The sequence below is a fragment of the Erpetoichthys calabaricus genome, chromosome 4, assembly GCF_900747795.2.
Source record: "Erpetoichthys calabaricus chromosome 4, fErpCal1.3, whole genome shotgun sequence".
NCBI lineage: Eukaryota > Metazoa > Chordata > Cladistia > Polypteriformes > Polypteridae > Erpetoichthys > Erpetoichthys calabaricus.
In genome coordinates, this window is record NC_041397.2 from 40,131,065 (window position 1) to 40,151,309 (window position 20,245).

The window sequence follows — 20,245 nt, forward strand, 5'->3', positions numbered from 1 at the left end:
TTTCACACAAACGTTATAAAGTTTTTCTTCTTGTAGGGAACTATAGACAGATGGAATAAATTATCAAGTAGTGTGGTAGGCAACAGGAACATTCAAAACTCAACTTGATGATGTTTTGGAGGAATTAAGTGGACAAGATTGACAAGCTTTGTCAGACTGAATGGCCTGTTCTCATTTTTCTAATGTTCTATTCATTAGTATTATTGCACTTGACAGAATTAAGGATAGCACAAGTCTTTATAAGATCTGTGCAAAATAAAGACCATCCATCCATCCATCCATCTTCCAACCCGCTGAATCCGAACACAGGGTCGCGGGGGTCTGCTAGAGCCAAAATAAAGACCAATTTCTTTTAAATTATACAAGACAACTGCTTGAGGCTAAGCCACAGGAGTAGTAAAGCTATTTTTTTTTTTTTTATAACTAGAGCCCAGTGAGGTAAAGTGATGTTTTTAGGGTCACACAGAGAGTGAGCAGTAGGATGAATGGGCATCTTCCTCTTTTACAGACAGACACCTTATCCACTAAGCCACATTACTTAAGCCAGAGGGGGAAAAAAAAAAAAAAGGAGTCTTTTGTGACAAAGTAAGAAGCTAAAGACGGGAAAGATAGGTGGGAAGTGATGCTTCATTCGAAGTACAATGGTGAAGGAAAACAGATGGAGTGTAACAAAAAAGTGGGTCCTGTACAGTTGTCGATTTGGTTTCCATTGCTAAGCTATCCTTATCATTTTTCATTTTTTTTCCCCCCTGATGAGGGTTGTGGTGACAACAAACCAAGTTGGACTAACCAAGACAACCTATTCCTTGTAATTTTCTCTATAGTAGCTTCTCCCGAGAATTCCGGAGTGCTCCAAGGCCAAGCTCGGCAGCATATCCTGGGTATGCACCTGGATTTTTCTACTGGATTGAACCTGGCACACCCCACCATACAAGGAGTGGGCAGCCTAACTAAATGCCCACACCACCCCAACTGGAAACGTGGAGAAGCAGTTTTTCTACTCTGTGGTCTTCTTGTAGTACTGAATTGTTCACCCTGTGATGGAGAGTGTACCCAACATTCCTAAGCAAAAAATTTTTCAGTCGTCACTTATGGTCTGATTCTTTCAATCATTACACTGTGCTAGTGATTACAAGTGAGTAAGGTGCTGTAGACTGACAGGTAAATGCAAATTTTGTCTGATGATTTAGTTTCTACTTCACCATGACAGTTCAGTGCAACATTTGTAAAAACTAATGCTGCTGCACCAATTCATCTGTCAATCTCAGAATCATCTTCTGCCCACACTCATGAACAAGTCCCCGAGATACAGGAGATCTTCCATCTGGGACTGTTGTTCACCCATGACATGAAGGGAACAAGCCACTCTTTTCTTGAGGAGAACCATGACCTCAGATTGAGAGATGCTTATTTTTATCCCAACTACATCACACTTAATACAGTCATCAATTTTTTCCATGAGTATTCACATTAGGGGTATCACGAAGGATCAATAAAGCACACAAGCCCTTTAACCATGTCAAGGTTACAATCCTAGCAGGTGATATTGGTAAACTGTGTAAAAAAGATGTGGAATATTGGCACAATCCTCATCACATCCCTTATCTTCACTTGCGAAAGACAAAATTATTTACAAATTCAAAGGAGCTTACCTCACAATGCTTGATCAATAGTCTTAGTTTCAATGCAACTAGATTCTGGAGACATAATAATCATTATAATAGAGGGTGGTTCAGAATGCTCCTAATGGCTTCTTTGCAAGTACTTATCATAACATACTTTCTGAGTGCCCAGTAGATGTGGATATCTCGAATGTCTTATTCAAATGCACTGCTGACATTTGCATTCCTAAAGCTGACAACAGCCCCTTAATCTTTTAGAACAACTGCTGCTTTTCCATGAACCCGATGTTCACCCCTGGACCTTCTCCCTAAAAACGCTTTTCAGTGAAACTGTTAAAAGTACTAGTTTACCTGTGTTTACTTGTTTGTACCTGTTAGAGAGCTTAAATAAAAAAGGAACAAAATTGCTTCAAAAAAATGTTTCATTTGCCACTTTGGGATAATCCTTGGTTTCCACATCAGCCATTTACACATCATACCGATGCAGATGAGTAAAAGCTAAGGTGAGTTTGTGCATAGTGCGGCCCAGACCACATTTTTAATGTTGACACAAAGAAATTTGTGAGTAATAATTTAGCTCACCTGCTGTTACTTGTCTTGATAATTCCACCCTCTATTCATTCACCCTGTCCGTTACAATTTGTACCTCATGATTAGGGTACATGCAGGTTGTGAACTGTCTCAGGAATGAAAGGCACTTCCCTGTTTGAAGTCAGTGCTGCCATGTTCCACCCAGACACAAAAGATCATAACTGGAAATACTGCTACACTTCTGCTTTCTGTATGATTATGCAAAACAATAACTTGCCGCTTCAAAAGAGTATTATTAACCAGTGCTAGGATAATGTGCATTCAAATCTCAATGCAAAACCAAAGCAAGCTAACTGATAAATTAGGAGCAAAGTGTTCCAACCATGGCAATCTAAAGAAAAAGTTTTCAGAAAATGGTTTAGCAAGCCTTAAAATGTTGAGCTGTATCAGGACTAGGAAGCAGAACTGAACTCCTGCCAGTCTCTGTTTACCAGTTGCCTACTAAACACTATCCAAACTGTGTGCTTTCCTAGCCAAGATGTGACCGCGCCTATGGAGGGATTAGCTAAACATACCAGCTTGTCATGCTGCATCTGTGCGCTTACACTGAGTGGAGCGACCAGCCACATCAGAAATGAAAAATGATGCTAGGCTTGGCTCTCGGGGCCTTTTAAGGAAAACTGTGGAGGAAGGATATGGAGGGAGGGTCTGCTGTCTAGTCTTCACTAGTTGCTGGAGAGAGACTAAGTACACTAAGTGAATTGGAATCAAAGAGCTTTCTTTCTTTCTTTCTTTATAGTGTCTTAAAATGAGCACCACTAAAATCTTTTCTAGTAGTAAATCTTATAATGAATGATATTAATCTTTTTAATTTATATTACATATTGCCTACGACTACATATTTTTTTTGTATAAGAATCTACAGGTCATTTTAAAATCTGCCTTTTTTATTTATCAGTATTATTTTTAATTTAATCCATAATACATGAGCTACATTGAGATTTTCCCCTTTGGCAGATTGTCTGGGATAAGGTGAAATTTCCCATGTCTGTCCTGTAACCCAAATTAAAAAGGATAATTATTACTATCATTATTAACTCATGATGCTATGAATGTATAATTTATTTAAAACCTTCCTATAATGAACAACGTCTTAATGTACCTCATAATTCTAAATGTTTACATCCAGTATAAAATATACATATAGGCACTTTAAAGGATTCCCTTAGGCCAGACATGAGCTGGCCATCTTAAGGCTTACAGTTACAATATCTCTGCCACCAGGTCATTCTACCTGCCGAGGCATTTTGTTCTTCAGCTTCAGTAGGGAGTCCATGAAATCCTAACTAGTGGTGTTAAGAGTGTAAACGTGTGCTTTACATCTCTTAGGTTAGGTCCACACTACTATGTTTTCATTTAAAAATGCAGACACTTGTCTCTGTTTTTCTCCTTTCATCCACACTACTCTGGAGTTTTTAACTCCCAAAAACAGACATCTGAAAATATTCTCCTGGGCTGTAGAGTATATTTCTGAAAATGCTAGCTTAGTATTACAGTATGGATGAGTAAAAATGAAGGAATTTTAAAAACACATGTGCTCTGTTTGATTCATACTCATTACGTGGCCCATTTATGGTTTTGAGCCATTTTGTTCACTTTATACTCATGTGTTACTCTTGATAACAGTTTTATCTCATATATTTTATCTCATTTATCTCACTGACGACACTGCTATCGTGGGCTGCATCAGGAATGGGCTGGAGAAAGAGTATAGGGACCTAATCAATGACTTTGTTAAATGGTGCGACTCAAACCACCTACACCTGAACACCAGCAAAACCAAGGAGCTGGTGGTGGATTTTAGGAGGCCCAGACACCTCATAGACCCAGTGATCATCAAAGGTGACTGTGTGCAGAGGGTACAGACCTATAAATATCTGGGAGTGCAGCTGGATGATAAATTAGACTGGACTGCCAATACTGATGCGCTGTGCAAGAAAGGACAGAGCCGGTTATACTACCTTAGAAGGCTGGCGTCCTTCAACATCTGCAATAAGATGCTGCAGATGTTCTATCAGACAGTTGTGGCGAGCGCCCTCTTCTACGCGGTGGTGTGCTGGGGAGGCAGCATTAAGAGGAAAGACGCCTCACGCCTGGACAAACTGGTGAGGAAGGCAAGCTCTATTGTTGGCATGGAGCTGGACAGTTTAACATCTGTGGCAGAGCGAAGGGCGCTCAGCAGGCTTCTATCAATTATGGAGAATCCACTGCATCCACTTAATAGTATCATCTCCAGACAGAACAGCAGCTTCAGCGACAGACTGCTGTCACTGTCCTGCTCCACTGACAGATTGAGGAGATCGTTCCTCCCCCAAACTATGCGACTCTTTAATTCCACCCGGCGGGGTAAACGTTAACATTTAACATTATACATAGTTATTGTCTGTTTTTCACCTGCATTATTATCATTCTTTAATTTAATATTATTTATTGTATCAGTATGCTGCTGCTGAAGAATGAGAATTTCCCATTGGGATTAATAAAGTATCTATCTATCTATCTATTTAATCCAAATAAAGCAATATTTGTTTTGTTTTGTGGTTTCACCGTTGCTGTTATCCGTGTTTACACACAAGCTGCAAATGAATGTCTAGGGTAGAGGATACTTACTCTTCTCATTTCTGTGGATGCACGCATGCCCAGTGTGGGTGAAGGGCTACGTCATATGAATTTTCTGTCATTTCAGTATGGCAGATATAATTTTGTAAATGATACAAAAACAATTTAAAAATGCCATTATTAAATGAAGACATAGTATCCACATTTACCTTATTGACTCCCTTGATGAAAGAGGCTGCATATTGTCAGTCCTGAGAGTCTGTCTCAAAAGTACTGTGGAACTCTCAAGCTGAAACTTGGCAACTTTTAATAAGTATCTTGATGAAACACTGGAACAGCTTAGCTATGAATTTATCTAGTTGCTAACAACATGAACTTCTCTCACTTCTGAAGCATCATATGTTTTCATATTACAGAATGTACAGTAATGCAGTCCAGACAGTGCTCTGTGTCACAAAAAAAAATTAATGCAAGGAGGAAGTGAAGAAAAGAAAAGGACTATAGTGAGAATGGAGCACCATTGGTACACAAGTAAAGAAAAAAACAAGGAAGATCATTGAGAAAAAACTAAGTGGAAAAGCTAATGCCAAGACATTCAAAGTAAAATAATAATTTATAACATTAGACTTCAATGTTTATCTAAAACACCGGGGCCATAAATTTTCTTTATGAAAGGTTTCTAGGCTACCTGTGTCATCTTTACTTCACGGGGCTACAGCACACCATGGAGAAGGCACTAAATAAGAGCTCTGTTAAAAAAGGTAACGACGTGCAAAATAGCTTTCCTTAGGGTCACAGTTCCTTCAAAAAGATCAAAGGTCCAAGAGAACAAAACCAGGCTTTTAGGATCACCAGAAATGCACGGCTGTTTGCAGAGTGACCAGCAAACATAAAATGTTTAAAAAGATTAAAAGAATATATTATTTCCCCACTCTTCATTCCTGCCATCTTCCCTGATACTTGGAACTCTGAATGTACAATGCATTTTTATGAAAGCCACCATTAATTATACAATGAACTACAGTATGAACCGTTTTCCTAGTTTACAAACAGAATAGGAATTATCAAGCGTGTCTTTTCCTTGACTATTCCAACATCAGCTGAGAACTTCTGGGAGATCCATTTCATGATAATGAAAGTGAGAACTTACCTCCACCATTACGGTAGCAGAGATAAGGGAACCTCCATACATTTCCAAGTCCAACACAATATCCGATACAGGAAAGCAAAAACTCATATTGCCCTGCCCACTTTTCCCGTGCAGGTGTGGAGGCTGGAGGACTGGGAGTGCAGCTGTTATTGGGATGCTGAACTGGTGACTGGTGCTGGGCAGATGGATTGAATTCATTATATTGTAGTACGACTCCATTCAATTGAACTGGATTCTGTGTGTTTAAGAAAAGACAAAGATAGTTCAAGAATGAATTCTGCAATTTCCATTTTTCAAAGGTAGTTGGACATTACACAGCAAAGAAACAAAAGAAAAGTAATTATGAAAACATTTAGCAAAAGAAACTTTAATAGAAAATGTTGTACTAAGAATGAAGAAAGCAATTACCTATATTCTCATTCTTCCTTTGATTGAACTACCCATCCATTTACCTATTTGCCCAGTTCATACATTTATGCCCTCACCCATTCATTCATCTATTCAAACATCCATTTGTCTATTTTCTGACTTGCTTATCCAATTCATGGTAGTATAAAAAAAGCAGTTAATTCTAAAACCCAAAAGCATCCTGCAGATGCCAACCATGTGTTGTGTGTCACACACAATGTTCCAAGAATTTTTACGTCCTCACAGGTGGCGCAGTGGTAGTGCTGCTGCTTTGCAGTAAGGAAACTGTGAAAGATTGTGGGTTCACTTCCCGGTTCCTCCCTGTGTGGATAGCGCTTTGAGTACTGAGAAAAGCGCTATATAAATGTAATGAATTATTATTATTATTATGGCATTATTGCCAGATGACAGGGTGTACTGTTTACATGACACTGTTATGCAACTGGTTTTATTAATGAAGCTTTGAACAGATCAAGAAGCATTACTGTTCACATTAAAAGCAGGGCTTTGTTAGGTACCACTGGAGCTCCAGATGATCTCATGAAGCGTCCACTTTGTTAATACTCATTGCATAAATGACAAGGTAATCTACAGACTTGGGTTTGGGGCACATACTTCCAGGATTATATCTATCCAGGACATTTAGTAGACATATTTGGATTGTTCTTGTAATATGTCAAGGTGATTATAACTGACTTCTTTGGTATTTGTGTTTCACCTTTTTATTCCCTGCCACATGTGAAATGCAGAAAATTGATATCGGCGATAGCATAGCTAGGATTTAGAAATATTCAGTTTTACATGTAATCACACACATATAAAGCAGGAGATCTATGCATCACTGGTTATTTAAGTCAGTATACTGTACTAGGTTTTCCAATAAATTAACCCTGGAAAGCTTGCATATTGTAATCTTTTTAGTTAGCCAATAAAAGGTGTCATTTTGCTTGGCTTTTCTCTTATTGTAAAGTGCAAAGACTCTCACGTATTATAATTAATTTTTTTATATGTTTAAAAATATTTTGGTGGCACAGTGATGTAGTGCATGTTATTGCTACTTCACAGCACTTAGACCTCAGTTCTATTCACAGATGAAGGTCCATGGTGTTTGTCTCTTCTCTATGGATTTTTTTCCCCATTGCAGTGAGAAGTAAAGCAAAATGACACCTTTTACTGGCTAACTAAAAAGATTACAATATGCAAGCTTTTGACGTAACTCAGGCCCCCTTCTTCAGGCAATATCTCTTCAGTTCGGTAAATGTGTCCTACACTGGCCTAGTGCACTACTCAGGGAAGGTTTGTGTCTAGTACCCAGGTCCCTGTCACCTTGGACAGGATAAACCAGTTTTCGGAAAATTGATGACAAGCATTTCATTTGGAAGTGGTTTCTGCCTTGGTTCCATTCCTTTTGGGAAACCTTTACATCAGTAAAAAGTAGTTTTAGAGAATGAATGAATGGACTTTACATTTTAAATTTCAATAGCTCCATTTTAAAATGTGAGAAAGGCTGTCTGGATTTTACATTTCTACAATTTATTATGTCAGTTTTACATAGGAACAAACTGGCAACTACAACAGGGTTGGCTTATACCTTTCATCCATGAATCTGAATTACATACTGTATCTTTCCATACATTTTTTGGGACAGGGTTTTGGGTAGTCAAAGTTTTTCCTGGCAAGGAACTGGAAATTCTAACTGTCTGAAAGGCAAATTGACTGAAACTGCTCTGCATATTTTTTACTTGAATAATTATAACAGAAGCCCACAACTCCATTTTTGGCTGGAAGAACCATAATGGAAGTTAGACCACAAACAGACATGAAGGAGGATGAGAAATAAAAATAAAGAAAAACGACAGAAACAGAAAAGGATATGGAAAGTTAAACATCTCATTTGCAGTCTGTCTGCCCTAACGCTGTGCAACCCGATTGCTGCTGTGCTCAAAGAAGGAACCTCTGACTCATTGCTTAATTACAGCTGTGATTTTAACTCACATAGTTTAACAACTTTTTCTTTCTTCTCCTTGTGGACATGCTTCCTTCTCTCTGCGAAAAATTATGATTTTTTCTTATTGGGGGTGTGGATTTGTGTCGCATCATTTTATAACATCACTTAACCCTCCTAAACTTCAAAGGGAAATAATAAACAATAAGGAAAATCAAGAACACAGGCATAAGCTCATAATACATTTAGCCTCCCCAGAATCAGTTTAGGCCGATTTCAGTAAGTGAGTAAAGCAGCAGAGTTCCATATCCATATATTTTTGAGTAGAGCTGCACATATTGGAGGTGCTTGAAAATCTAGATACACAATAAGAAACTTTGAGGCATTGTCTGGAGTCAGTCATTAATTCATATTGTGTGACATAATTGTCTTACTGGTATGATGTATCAAAATGCTATGCCATAAGCACAGATACATGCACTTTCAGCAGGGTTCTAAAAATATTTTTTTTAATGTATGACAACTAGATCTTAGAAGTGAAGTGTTTAGCTACAATACTACCATTTGTTATTTCATTTACTAAACAAGAGTTGTGGAAATCCAAATCTTATTCCATTCCAGCAAGGCATATTATATATAAAATATAAAATAAATAAATCACAACAATGAAGCAAATGTGTATGCGTATGGTGAGGTAAAGAAACACAGAATGCAAATACAGTAAATCTAATCAGGAATCCTAGCAAATGCTAATCTTTATTTATATAATGTTTTCTATAGAAATCACAATTCCAAAGCATGGTACAAGTAAACAATTAAACTATATACCTTTAGCTTTGGAAGCTGAAGTAACTCGCACAAGGTCACATACAAAGATGGATTTAGAGATTGAACTGGTATTCGTGTCCAGTGCTGAATCCAGTAAGCTCCACTGCATAGCCCATAGTGCAGCCAGACAAAACATTCACACAAATATTTTTATCACCCTTGGTAATGGCTTATGCCTAAACTCATCAATGACAGACACCACAATGCTCCCTCGCACAACTAATAAAACTCGGCTAATGGTGGAAATGTCCAAATTGACCACAAACTGTCACTGAACTTTGAAGATTTTTTTTAAGTAAAAAGACATAGCATGAGTAACGAAAATTACAATACTGTATATTGCTCTAAGAAAAAAAGTATACACTGTAATAGACAAAATTAAAAATATGGGGCAAGCCTCTACTTAAAGGTTTTATTTATGAATAGTTATGAGATGGCAGCACGGTAGCGCAGTGGGTAGCGCTGCTGCCTCGCAGTTGGGAGACCTGGGGACCTGTGTTCGCTTCCCAGGTCCTCCCTGCATGGAGTTTGCATGTTCTCCCCGTGTCTGCGTGGGTTTCCTCTGGGCGCTCCGGTTTCCTCCCACAGTCCAAAGACATGCTGATTAGGTGGATTGGCGATTCTAAATTGGCCCTAGTGTGTGCTTGGTGTGTGGGTGTGTTTGTGTTTGTGTCCTGTGGTGGGATGGCACCCTGCCCGGGATTGGTTCCTGCCTTGTGCCCTGTGTTAGCTGGGATTGGCTCCAGCAGACCCCTGTGTTTGGATTCAGCGGGTTGGAAAATGGATGGATGGATAATTATGAGATTCCTGTTCTTCAGTAGTGGGTTATTGTACAAGTCAAAAGAAGGTAACACTGATAATTAAATATTTCAGCATTAATGCTGCACATAAAAATGACTTTTAAAGTTGTTTTGATGCTCTCTTTTCTGTAACTGAGAACCCTGCGATCTGAATTGGAATAAGGTCTGAGAATGTTATATTATGTAGCTGAAGATAGACTGTTGTACACTCAATCTTATTTGAGTTGAAACAGACTTATTTTTACTTTTTGAAGTTAATGGTCTGGGAATGATTAGCTTTTCCAGGGCCATGTATCTGCCTTGTGCCCGTTACTGCTGGGTTATATTTTGCCTCTATGATCCAGATCAGAAAAAAAGTTAAGACAGCAGTTAATCCAGTTCTGTTCAGACTTAAATAAGTACTGTTGTGTCAACACCAATGCCTACTACAGTACCCCATATACTAAATGTGTTGAGCAACTAAAGTATTCCAATGCACTTTTCGTGCTATCCCATAGCCTTGTTATAGAACTTTCTGTGAACAATCGCTTGGTTCAGTGTAACTCTCTGCTCATATTTGTCTTGAGAATCTCCATCAGTTATATTTATAGTAAAGATTGTGACCTCCCTCTTCACTTTTTCTATCTAGAAATAATCTACTTGCTGTATCTGTCTTAAATTGAGACCACCTTGCTTTATTGTACTATTATACTTGGATTCAACCAAAATGTAAAATAGGCTTAATGTTGATTTCAGTTTTAATCCAGTTGCCTTTTCTGAGCAGAACAGCAATCTGCAGTATTCCACTGAATACCCAAACTGTTAGACTGAAAGACAGAGAACTTCCAAATCAAGGACATGGTATATCTGCCATTCTTTATGATGACAGAATAGGAAAGATGGTATATTTAAAAAAAAAAAAAAAAAAAAAAAAAAAAAAAAAACTTTTACATTAACTTTAAAAGCCACAGTACTGTCTGCAAGATCCTACAGACACACAAATTCTGAACAGATTATTGCTGCACTGCTACCTTTTGTTAGAGTGCTGTCTTGCTGTGTGACCCATCAGTCCTCATATTGCTTTACCCTCTATGTGCATTGTCTAAAAATCATGACAAAATCACAGCTTGTAAAGAGAATATTTTGTGCTTTATAACCAAATGAGAGCAGCTTAATTTATAAGATCACTTAGCAGGTTTAGAGTCATTGGTGACAAGTTCAGTTAACAGCTTTAGTGACATATTTATTCCTATTACACCAAAATGAAAGAAAAGTAGGTCAGAGAAAAGCCAAAAGCAACAAACTGTAATTAGGAAAAAAAAAAATAATGAAACCATATTGTAGTTTTGCACTATTTGCATTACTTTAAGTTTGACTAGCTCTTCTTGTGAAAGAAAAGATATTAAACAAGAGAGTGGAAAGGCCTTCTCTGGTTACCTGGCTCTCTGGCTGTGCTGTTGTTGTTGCCACTCCATTAAAATTAGGTCCAGGGGTGTTTGTCATTTCTTCAGCTCAACAGTTTGGAAGTGTGTCTTCTTCCTCTGTTAAAATAATCACTCCATTGTTTAATTAAACATTTCAGGAAGAAAATGGAGTAAAAAAGGATAAGGATATGACAGGCAGACAGAGGTCTTTTCCTGATGTGACCTCGAAAAATAAATATGAACAGGCTAAACGGAAGAAGAAGAAGAAAAAAAAAAAAACACCACAACAGGTAACCAGAGACGTGGAGAGGATTATGTCTGCCGGCAAACAGGAACTGACACCAGAAGAGAGACTGAGAAAGAGAGAAGGAGAGGGAGGGCATGCTTCTGTAGCTTCTAAAGAGGGAAGGCGACTCACCTGGAAGCCGGCTGGCCACACCCTCTTCAGAAAGGTACCGACGCACTGCTGAACCGCCCTCTCCTTCCCCCTCCTCTGCCTCTACAACACCACTCTGTATCGCTTAATTCTTTTTTCAGGATGCCTGCTAAGGAATACATACAACACAGATAAAGTAGTCAAAACCTTACCCCAAAAAGATGCAAGTTTAACTCTGCACAAATGTTCATACACATACTATCGCTCATTGCTTATTTCATTTGTTTCATTTAACACAACCTACTCCTCCACAGACCCTCAGGGTATGGCAGTTGGTGTCTCTCTCTCTCTCTCTCTCACACATAGCAAATAACAGAATGATTCAACCTGCTGACAGGCTCTTCCTGTTCAGGCTGCTATAAGGCCATTTCCAATGCTGTCACTAACTGCTGCCTTTCACATTACAGCAGCACCACAGCCTTGTGCAACTACTGTAGTAGCAACACACTTACAAAAAACCACAAGAAAAAAATAACTTATCACATTCTATTCTGCAAAAAGGGTATTTAGACCTTTTACTGCTAGCATTTCTAAAAAATAAATGCATCTCATTATAGTTAGACAGACTACGTGTAAGCTGTCTGTGTTCTTCCACATACTTGCATGTGTGGATACTTGATCTTCATTCCAGAGAGCTTAAATACAAACTTATAATTTAGCAAACAACAAGAAAAAATATCTGCAATGACTTCTTGGCCAAAAAATTCAAAAATACAATTGGCTACTGAGGGAACAAACAGCACATCCTTAGCGTCAGTGGATGGTGTGGTGTCTCTATCAGAAATAACTTATTGTAGGTGTTTCTTGAAATAATCTATCAGCCTCCTACATTGATTTGAAGAAATTTTGGCTGTCTCCTCCTCACAGAACTCCAACTGCATGATGTTTTAGGGTTTTCCTGTACATACACTGCTCACTTCAAGTACCAGAACATAATTTCTATGGGGTGGAGATCAAGGCTTGGACTTAGGAGCGACATAACCCTTCATCTATTCTTACTGAGCCTCTTCTGTGGATTTTCATGAGTGTGTTGGGTCATTATTTTGTTTCAGGGTCAGTCTTTGGTTCAGCTACATCTTTTTGACAGATAGACTATATTCTCATCAAGTACTCTCTGGCACAATGTGCAATTCATTATTGGCTCTATGATAGCAAGCTGGCTGTTCCTGCAAGGCTGAATAGTGAATCTACTGCCATGCTTTATAGTAAGTATGAGGTTTTGATCAAACAATGTCTGGCATTGCTGCTAAACAGCTCATGCCCCATTTGTCCAAAGCACATTGCTCTGTCACGTTATTCATCTTGATATTGTTTGACAAATGTCACTTGTGCATCTATGTTCTTTTTACCTTCCTATTCTTGAATATAGAGCAAAGCTGTGCAGTATTTTTTGAATGCTCATGCATTTAATGGCAAATGCTTTGATGCTATCCTGGGGTTCATGAAGACTTCCCCCATATTTTGGTCATCTTAGGTTGAAATTGTTAAGGTCTCCTGGCCTAAATGGATTACCAATGGCTTAATTGTTTCTCCAAATTTAGATGGATAGTGAATGACTACAAATTGCTTGGAATTAACTTTAAAACACTCCATAGACTCTTCTAAGGGCCCCATAGACCTCTTTTGATCTTGACATGTTGTGGTGACACGTCCTAGTTGCTATGAGCAAATCAGTTTATATAAGCAACTCTATGCCAAGCCTACCCCATTCTCTATTCTCTAATGATGTCCTAAACATTTGCCCCTCGAGTGCACCTTATTTTTCAATGGTTATTTAAAAATAGCCAGATCTGTGCACTGTATATCAGCATTGTTAAACTGACAAGTACCTTTTTGTCCAGAAACACAAAAAAAGGCAAACCTGGGGTGTACTTACCTTTTCACACATCAATAGACAGATAGATGGATAGATCATGGTATATGATTGTTTTCTCACCCCATCTGGATGTCATGTTTTCTAACAATAAAGACAGAATAAATGAAAAATTATTGATACTTTGGATGACAAAGAAATAATGTTTAAAATAATAATGTAAATAATGTTTAAAATTGAAATTGTCTGAAAAGACACACAGATACAAGAAAAAAAAGACTAAACACAGGCCACTAATTAGGAACCATTTAGAAAACACAGAATGGGAAAATATCACTATAATTAATAACTGGTGTGACCTCAAAGACATTCTGATACAGGCCCAAAATAAACATATTCTAACTGCAAATAAAATAAAAAGTCTTGAGAAGTTTCCTAAATGGATGAATAAATACTAAATATTTTGATCTTGTAAATATTTTTACAAATGTAAGGTCAGATATACTTATTTGTCTACCTTCATTGCTACATACCTGAACATTTAGTCTCCATCCTTTCACTTAAACCTTGTAGTATCTGTTATTTCTTGTTACGATAGTCTCCTAGTAGTGGTGCAGTCTTTAAACACTGCTGTCTCATTCATGCATTCTGATTTCCAGCTTGTGAGCTCTCTGTGTAGAACGGGTATGGTCGTCCCTCATTGAAATCAGTATCCTCATGGACCTTAGCTTCACCTCCTAGTCCAATGACATGCAGTCAGAATGATTTTGACTCTTTTATGACCATACAGTCAGGTCCATAAGTATTTAGACAACAGCAAAATTTTCATAATTTTGGCTCTGTATGCCACTACAATGGATTTGAAATAAAAGTAATCATTATGTGATTAAAGTTAAGACTTGCAGCTTTAATTTAAGGGAATTACCAGAAACATCATATGAGGCAGTTAGGAATGACCGCCATTTTCTCCACTGACCCCATACCCCCTTTCCAGGAGTTCAACAGTATGTGGACATTTGACTGACAAGCTGTTCCACAGTCATGTGGGAGCAGGTCCCTCATTATTTCATTAACTATTAAGTGCAAGTGTAGAATTTGCATTTGGAAGCTGTCACCGTGAAACCTCAATATGAGATCCAAAGAGCTGTCCATGCAAGTAAAAACAGGCCATCATTAGGCTGACTGAGAAAACAAAAAACTTTTAGAGGGATAGTAGAAACACAAAGAGTGGTCAAACTAACCATATGGTACATTTTAAATAGAAGGAGCATACTGCTGAACTCAGCAGGTCTGGAAAATCACAGATGACAACTGTGTTGAATGATTGCAGAATTTTGTCCTTGGTTAAGACAAACCACCTCAGAACATTTAGCTAAACCAAGAACACGGTCATTGCCAAGGTCTACAATCAAGAGAAGACTTGAAGAAAATAAATACAGAGGGTTTACTACAAGACACAAACCACTGGTAAATGTCAAGCATAGGAAGCACAGATTAGATTTTGCCAGAAAATATTTTTTAAAAGCATGTCCAGATGTGCTGCGGTGGGTTGGCACCCTGCCTGGGATTGGTTCCTGCCTTGTGCCCTGTGTTGGCTGGGATTGGCTCCAGCAGACCCCCGTGACCCTGTGTTCGGATTCAGCGGGTTGGAAAATTGATGGATGGATGGATGTCCAGATGTGGAACAATCTTCTTTGGACAAAGGAAACAAAGGTCAATATGTACCAGAATGATGGAAAGAGAAGAGTATGGAGAAGAGATGTCGATGATCCGATGAATACTACATCATCTGTGAAACATGGTGCAGGCAGTGTTATGGCCTGATCATGCATGGCTGTGAATGGAAGTCAGTCGCTGGTGTTTATTGATGATATGACAGCTAGCAGAAGTAGCAGGATTAATTCTGAAGTTTATAGGGCTATACAGTCTGCTCAGAATCAGCCGAATACTGCAAAACTGAAACGACAACACTTCACAGTACAGATGGACAATGAGCCAAAACATACTGGGAAAGCAAACCACATGCGTTTTAATACATACGGTAGTAGTGGAATATTCTTCAATGGCCAAGTCAAACTGTTGACCTCAACCCAATTGGATATGCATTTATTTCACTTGCTGAAGCCAACACTGATGACAGAAAGTCTTACGAACAAACAAAGCCTGAAGACAGCTGCAGTAAAGGCCCATCAAAATATCACTAGAGTGGAAACCCACCATTTGGATATGACCATGGGGTCCAGAATTCAGCCAGTCACTGATTGTAAAGGATTTTCAACCAAATATTGAAAATTATCATTACATTTATGATTATGTTAGTTTGTCCAAATTCATTTGATTCCCTGAAAATATGGGGACCATGTATACAAATGTCTGTCTTTTCTAAACAGCTCAAACAATATTTTTGTTAAACTCCTTGAATTAACGCCAAAAGTCTACATTTCAATCACATCTTGATTGATTTGATTTCAGATCCATTGTGGTGGTGTATACAGCCTAAATTCTGGAAGTTGCGTCACTGTCCAAATACTTATAGACCCGACTATAAATGATTAGCGTGCCCTATCACAGACTGACATTACCACCAGGGCCAGTTTCTACTTTAGGTCTCTAGTTGCTGGGGCAGGATTTCGTTCCCTGTGACTGACTAGTAAAAAGTGAAACATGAAAACAGTTCTTTACTTTACTATTGCTTGTCTCCTTGAAACACTATATTTACAGTTTTTGCTTATTGCGTGTGGGTTTGTATCAAATCATTTTATATCATCACTTAACCCTCCCGTACTTCAAAGGAAAAGAATTAACAATAAGGAAAATCAAGTACATAGGCATAAGCTCGTAAGAAGATCAGCCTCCCTAGAATCAGAGTAGGCTTATTTTAGTAAGTGAGTAAGCAGCAGATTTCCATATTCATAACTTTTCTGAGCAATGCTGTACATCTTGAGGGGGAAGAAAATCCAGAGACACAATATGAAACCTTAAGGCATTGTCTGGAGTCAGTCATTTATTCCTATTATGTGTAATTGTCTTACTGGTATGATATATAAAAATGCTAAGGCATAACCACAATGACAACCACATCTTAGGAATGTAACACTATGTTAAACATTAATGTTTAACTGCAATACTACCATTCATTTATTTATTTGCTAAACCAGAAATCCAGGGCTTATCCCAGCAAGGCAATGCAGAAGCCAACCCTGCACACAACATATTCACAAAACTCATAGCTCATATAGTACACCTCAGTCCTGGAATCAGTTTTGTGCTCTTCTCTGGACCTTCTCTAGTGCTGTTACATCTTTTTTAATACAGATGCCAGAAGCACACACAATATTCCAGATGAGGGCTCACTAGTCATTGTATAGCTTATGGTTTAAAATGATGATAATGATAACGATAAGGAAATGAAACAGTCATGGAGCAAGCTGAAGTCAGAACCAAAAGTCAAGCTGATTAGTCATCAAGTTTAAATCGTTAGTCAAAAATAGAGGTACCAAAATCAAGGGCAGAGTCCTAAAGCCAATAAGATCATTATCACCAAAAGAATCGCAGACTAACACAGGGATTATCCACAAACTCGGATAGGTCGGTGACTGCCAGTGCCTACTATGCCCCTGACAACTGAGAGGCAAATCTTGGCAACAGGACTCGCAAAATGGCAGCCTCATACAAAAACAAAATGGCATTGTGATAGAAGTCAGTACCGTAAATGATTACCTTCTGAAAATGTCTTGTAGGAAGAGAAATGTTATTTTCATAATACTTAGGTTCCAACTCCCAACTAGGCATATTCTTTAGTTAAAACAGTTCAGGGGAAGCCAAAAATATTACTACAAATTACAGATTATAACAATTATCAATCTATCTTGATTTGTATTTGACACATTGTGCTATGTAAACTAACATCCCTTTATCCATCTTATTCATATGCAATAAACTTTGAACTCTCACTTTGTTTAGTTTGATCATTAGCCTTGTATGCAACACCTTATCAAAAATTTCTGAAAATTAATCATATTGCATACATCTCTATTCAAATGCTTTTGTTGCTTCCTCATAGAATTCTAGAATATTTGTTAAACATGATCTCCCTGTCTAAACCCATGTCAACTCTGAACCCATATTAACCAATATACAGTGCATCCGGAAAGTATTCACAGCGCATCAATTTTTCCACATTTTGTTATGTTACAGCCTTATTCCAAAATGGATTAAATTCATTTCTTTCCTCAGAATTCTACACACAACACCCCATAATGACAACGTGAAAAAAGTTTACTTGAGGTTTTTGCAAATTTATTAAAAATTAAAAAATTGAGAAAGCACATATACATAAGTATTCACAGCCTTTGCCATGAAGCTCAAAATTGAGCTCAGGTGCATCCTGTTTCCCCTGATCATCCTTGAGATGTTTCTGCAGCTTCATTGGAGTCCACCTGTGGTAAATTCAGTTGACTGGACATGATTTGGAAAGGCACACACCTGTCTATATAAGGTCCCACAGTTGACAGTTCATGTCAGAGCACAAACCAAGCATGAAGTCAAAGGAATTGTCTGTAGACATCCGAGACAGGATTGTCTCGAGGCACAAATCTGGGGAAGGTTACAGAAAAATTTCTGCTGCTTTGAAGGTCGCAATGAGCACAGTGGCCTCCATCATCCGAAAGTGAAAGAAGTTCAAAACCACCAGGACTCTTCCTAGAGCTGGCCGGCCATCTAACTGAGCAATCGGGGGAGAAGGGCCTTAGTCAGGGAGGTGACCAAGAACCCGATGGTCACTCTGTCAGAGCTCCAGAGGTCCTCTGTGGAGAGAGGAGAACCTTCCAGAAGGACAACCATCTCTGCAGCAATCCACCAATCAGGCCTGTATGGTAGAGTGGCCAGATGGAAGCCACTCCTTAGTAAAAGGCACATGGCAGCCCGCCCGGAGTTTTTCAGCTGCAGGGACTGGGAGACTAGTCAGGATAAAGGGAAAGATGACTGCAGCAATGTACAGACACATCCTGGATGAAAACCTGCTCCAGAGCGCTCTTGATCTAGGACTGGGGCGACGGTTCATCTTTCAGCAGGACAACGACCCTAAACACACAGCCAAGATATCAAAGGAGTGGCTTCAGGACAACTCTGTGAATGTCCTTGAGTGGCCCAGCCAGAGCCCAGACTTGAATCCGATTGAACATCTCTGGAGAGATCTTAAAATGGCTGTGCACCGACGCTTCCCATCCAACCTGATGGAGCTTGAGAGGTGCTGCAAACAGGAATGGGCGAAACTGGCCAAGGATAGGTGTGTCAAGCTTGTGGCATCATACTCAACAAGACTTGAGGCTGGAATTGCTGCCAAAGGTGCATCGACAAAGTATTTAGCAAAGGCTGTGAATACTTATGTACATGGGATTTCTCAGTTTTTTTATTTTTAATACATTTGCAAAAATCTCAAGTAAACTTTTTTCACGTTGTCATTATGGGGTGTTGTGTGCAGAATTCTGAGGAAAAAAAATGAATTTAATCCATTTTGGAATAAGGCTGTAACATAACAAAATGTGGAAAAAGTGATGCGCTGTGAATACTTTCCAGATGCACTGTATCTATCCTTGACATGTGCTGTGTTGTTATCACTAGGATGAGAAAGATAATCAAAGGAGACATTTTTACAAAAGAGCAACCAAAAATTGGTGAGATCAAAAGGGACAGACAAAAATCGTCTAAGCCTGGGGTCGGGGAAACACTTGGAGCAAAAAATTTAACACTGTCAAAAACACTATGCAGAACAAACTCATAATCGAAAGTTCACTGCAAACAGGTCTTCACATCAACACGGTTTATTTCCATTATTTAGCAGTAGTGTATGTAGATTGTTTTTGAGGACATACCTGTGCAGACTGCACAGGACAACATGCAGAATTTATTTAGAAAAGAAATTAGAGAGGAATCATAATTAAGTGATGGGTCGTAATGGGGGAGTCAAAAAACAACTAACTCAAAGTCTCAATACATGTCAAAAAATTACAGACAAATAGAGAGGGCACATAACCAAATACATAACCAAAGCCAAAACATAAATCGAGTCAAAAAGCAGAAATAACAGGAATTTTAAGGTTTGAGATGAAACTAATAAAGAATAACCAGGAAGTACATGGCCCAGCCTTTATATCTATGTACTTTTGACTCAAACACCTCGGGTTAACCTTGCTGAGGAACGACACAGCAACCACACATAAATGCTCTTCAAACTGGCAACAGCCATAACAAAAACACAATGGTGTTGAGGGAGCATGATACATTTATAAATATGTTGAAAACGGGTATCAAGAACAAAAACAGACATGACTATAGAATCCTTAACCTCTAAACCAACATCTAAATACATTTTTAGAGGTCAGGAAGAATTTATGAAAAATATCAAAGAGCCAGATCATTACAATACCAAAACAGATATGGCATCATTTTAAATGGGAGGAGCATGATGACAATAAGGGTGGCATGTTGGTGCAGTGGTAGCGCTGTTGCCTCGCAGTTAGGAGACCTGGGTTCGCTTCCCGGGTCCTCCCTGTGTGGAGTTTGCATGTTCTCCCGGTGTCTGCGTGGGTTTCCTCCGGGTTCTCCGGTTTCTTTCCACAGTCCAAAGACATGCAGGTTAGGTGCATTGGCGATTCTAAATTGTCCCTAGTGTGAGTGTGTGTGCACACC

At 38.7% G+C, this 20,245-nt stretch overlaps 1 protein-coding gene across 5 annotated transcripts in view; it reads right to left on the reverse strand.

Annotated features, from left to right (window-relative positions):
• Nucleotides 1–13,696, reverse strand: part of slc6a7 (solute carrier family 6 member 7) — a 666,512-nt gene extending 652,816 nt beyond the window's left edge. The window contains exons 1-4 of one of the 5 annotated variants that reach the window (XM_028799358.2): nucleotides 13,619–13,696; nucleotides 11,725–11,851; nucleotides 11,320–11,423; nucleotides 5,923–6,157 (exon numbers count right to left, since the gene is read on the reverse strand). In XM_028799358.2, the coding sequence (XP_028655191.2) occupies nucleotides 5,923–6,157; nucleotides 11,320–11,385 (301 nt within the window). In that variant the 5' untranslated portion in view covers nucleotides 11,386–11,423; nucleotides 11,725–11,851; nucleotides 13,619–13,696. The other 4 variants (XM_051926481.1, XM_051926482.1, XM_051926483.1 and 1 more) reach the window with 4 other exon arrangements.
• Between the last annotated feature and the right edge of the window lie 6,549 nt (nucleotides 13,697–20,245).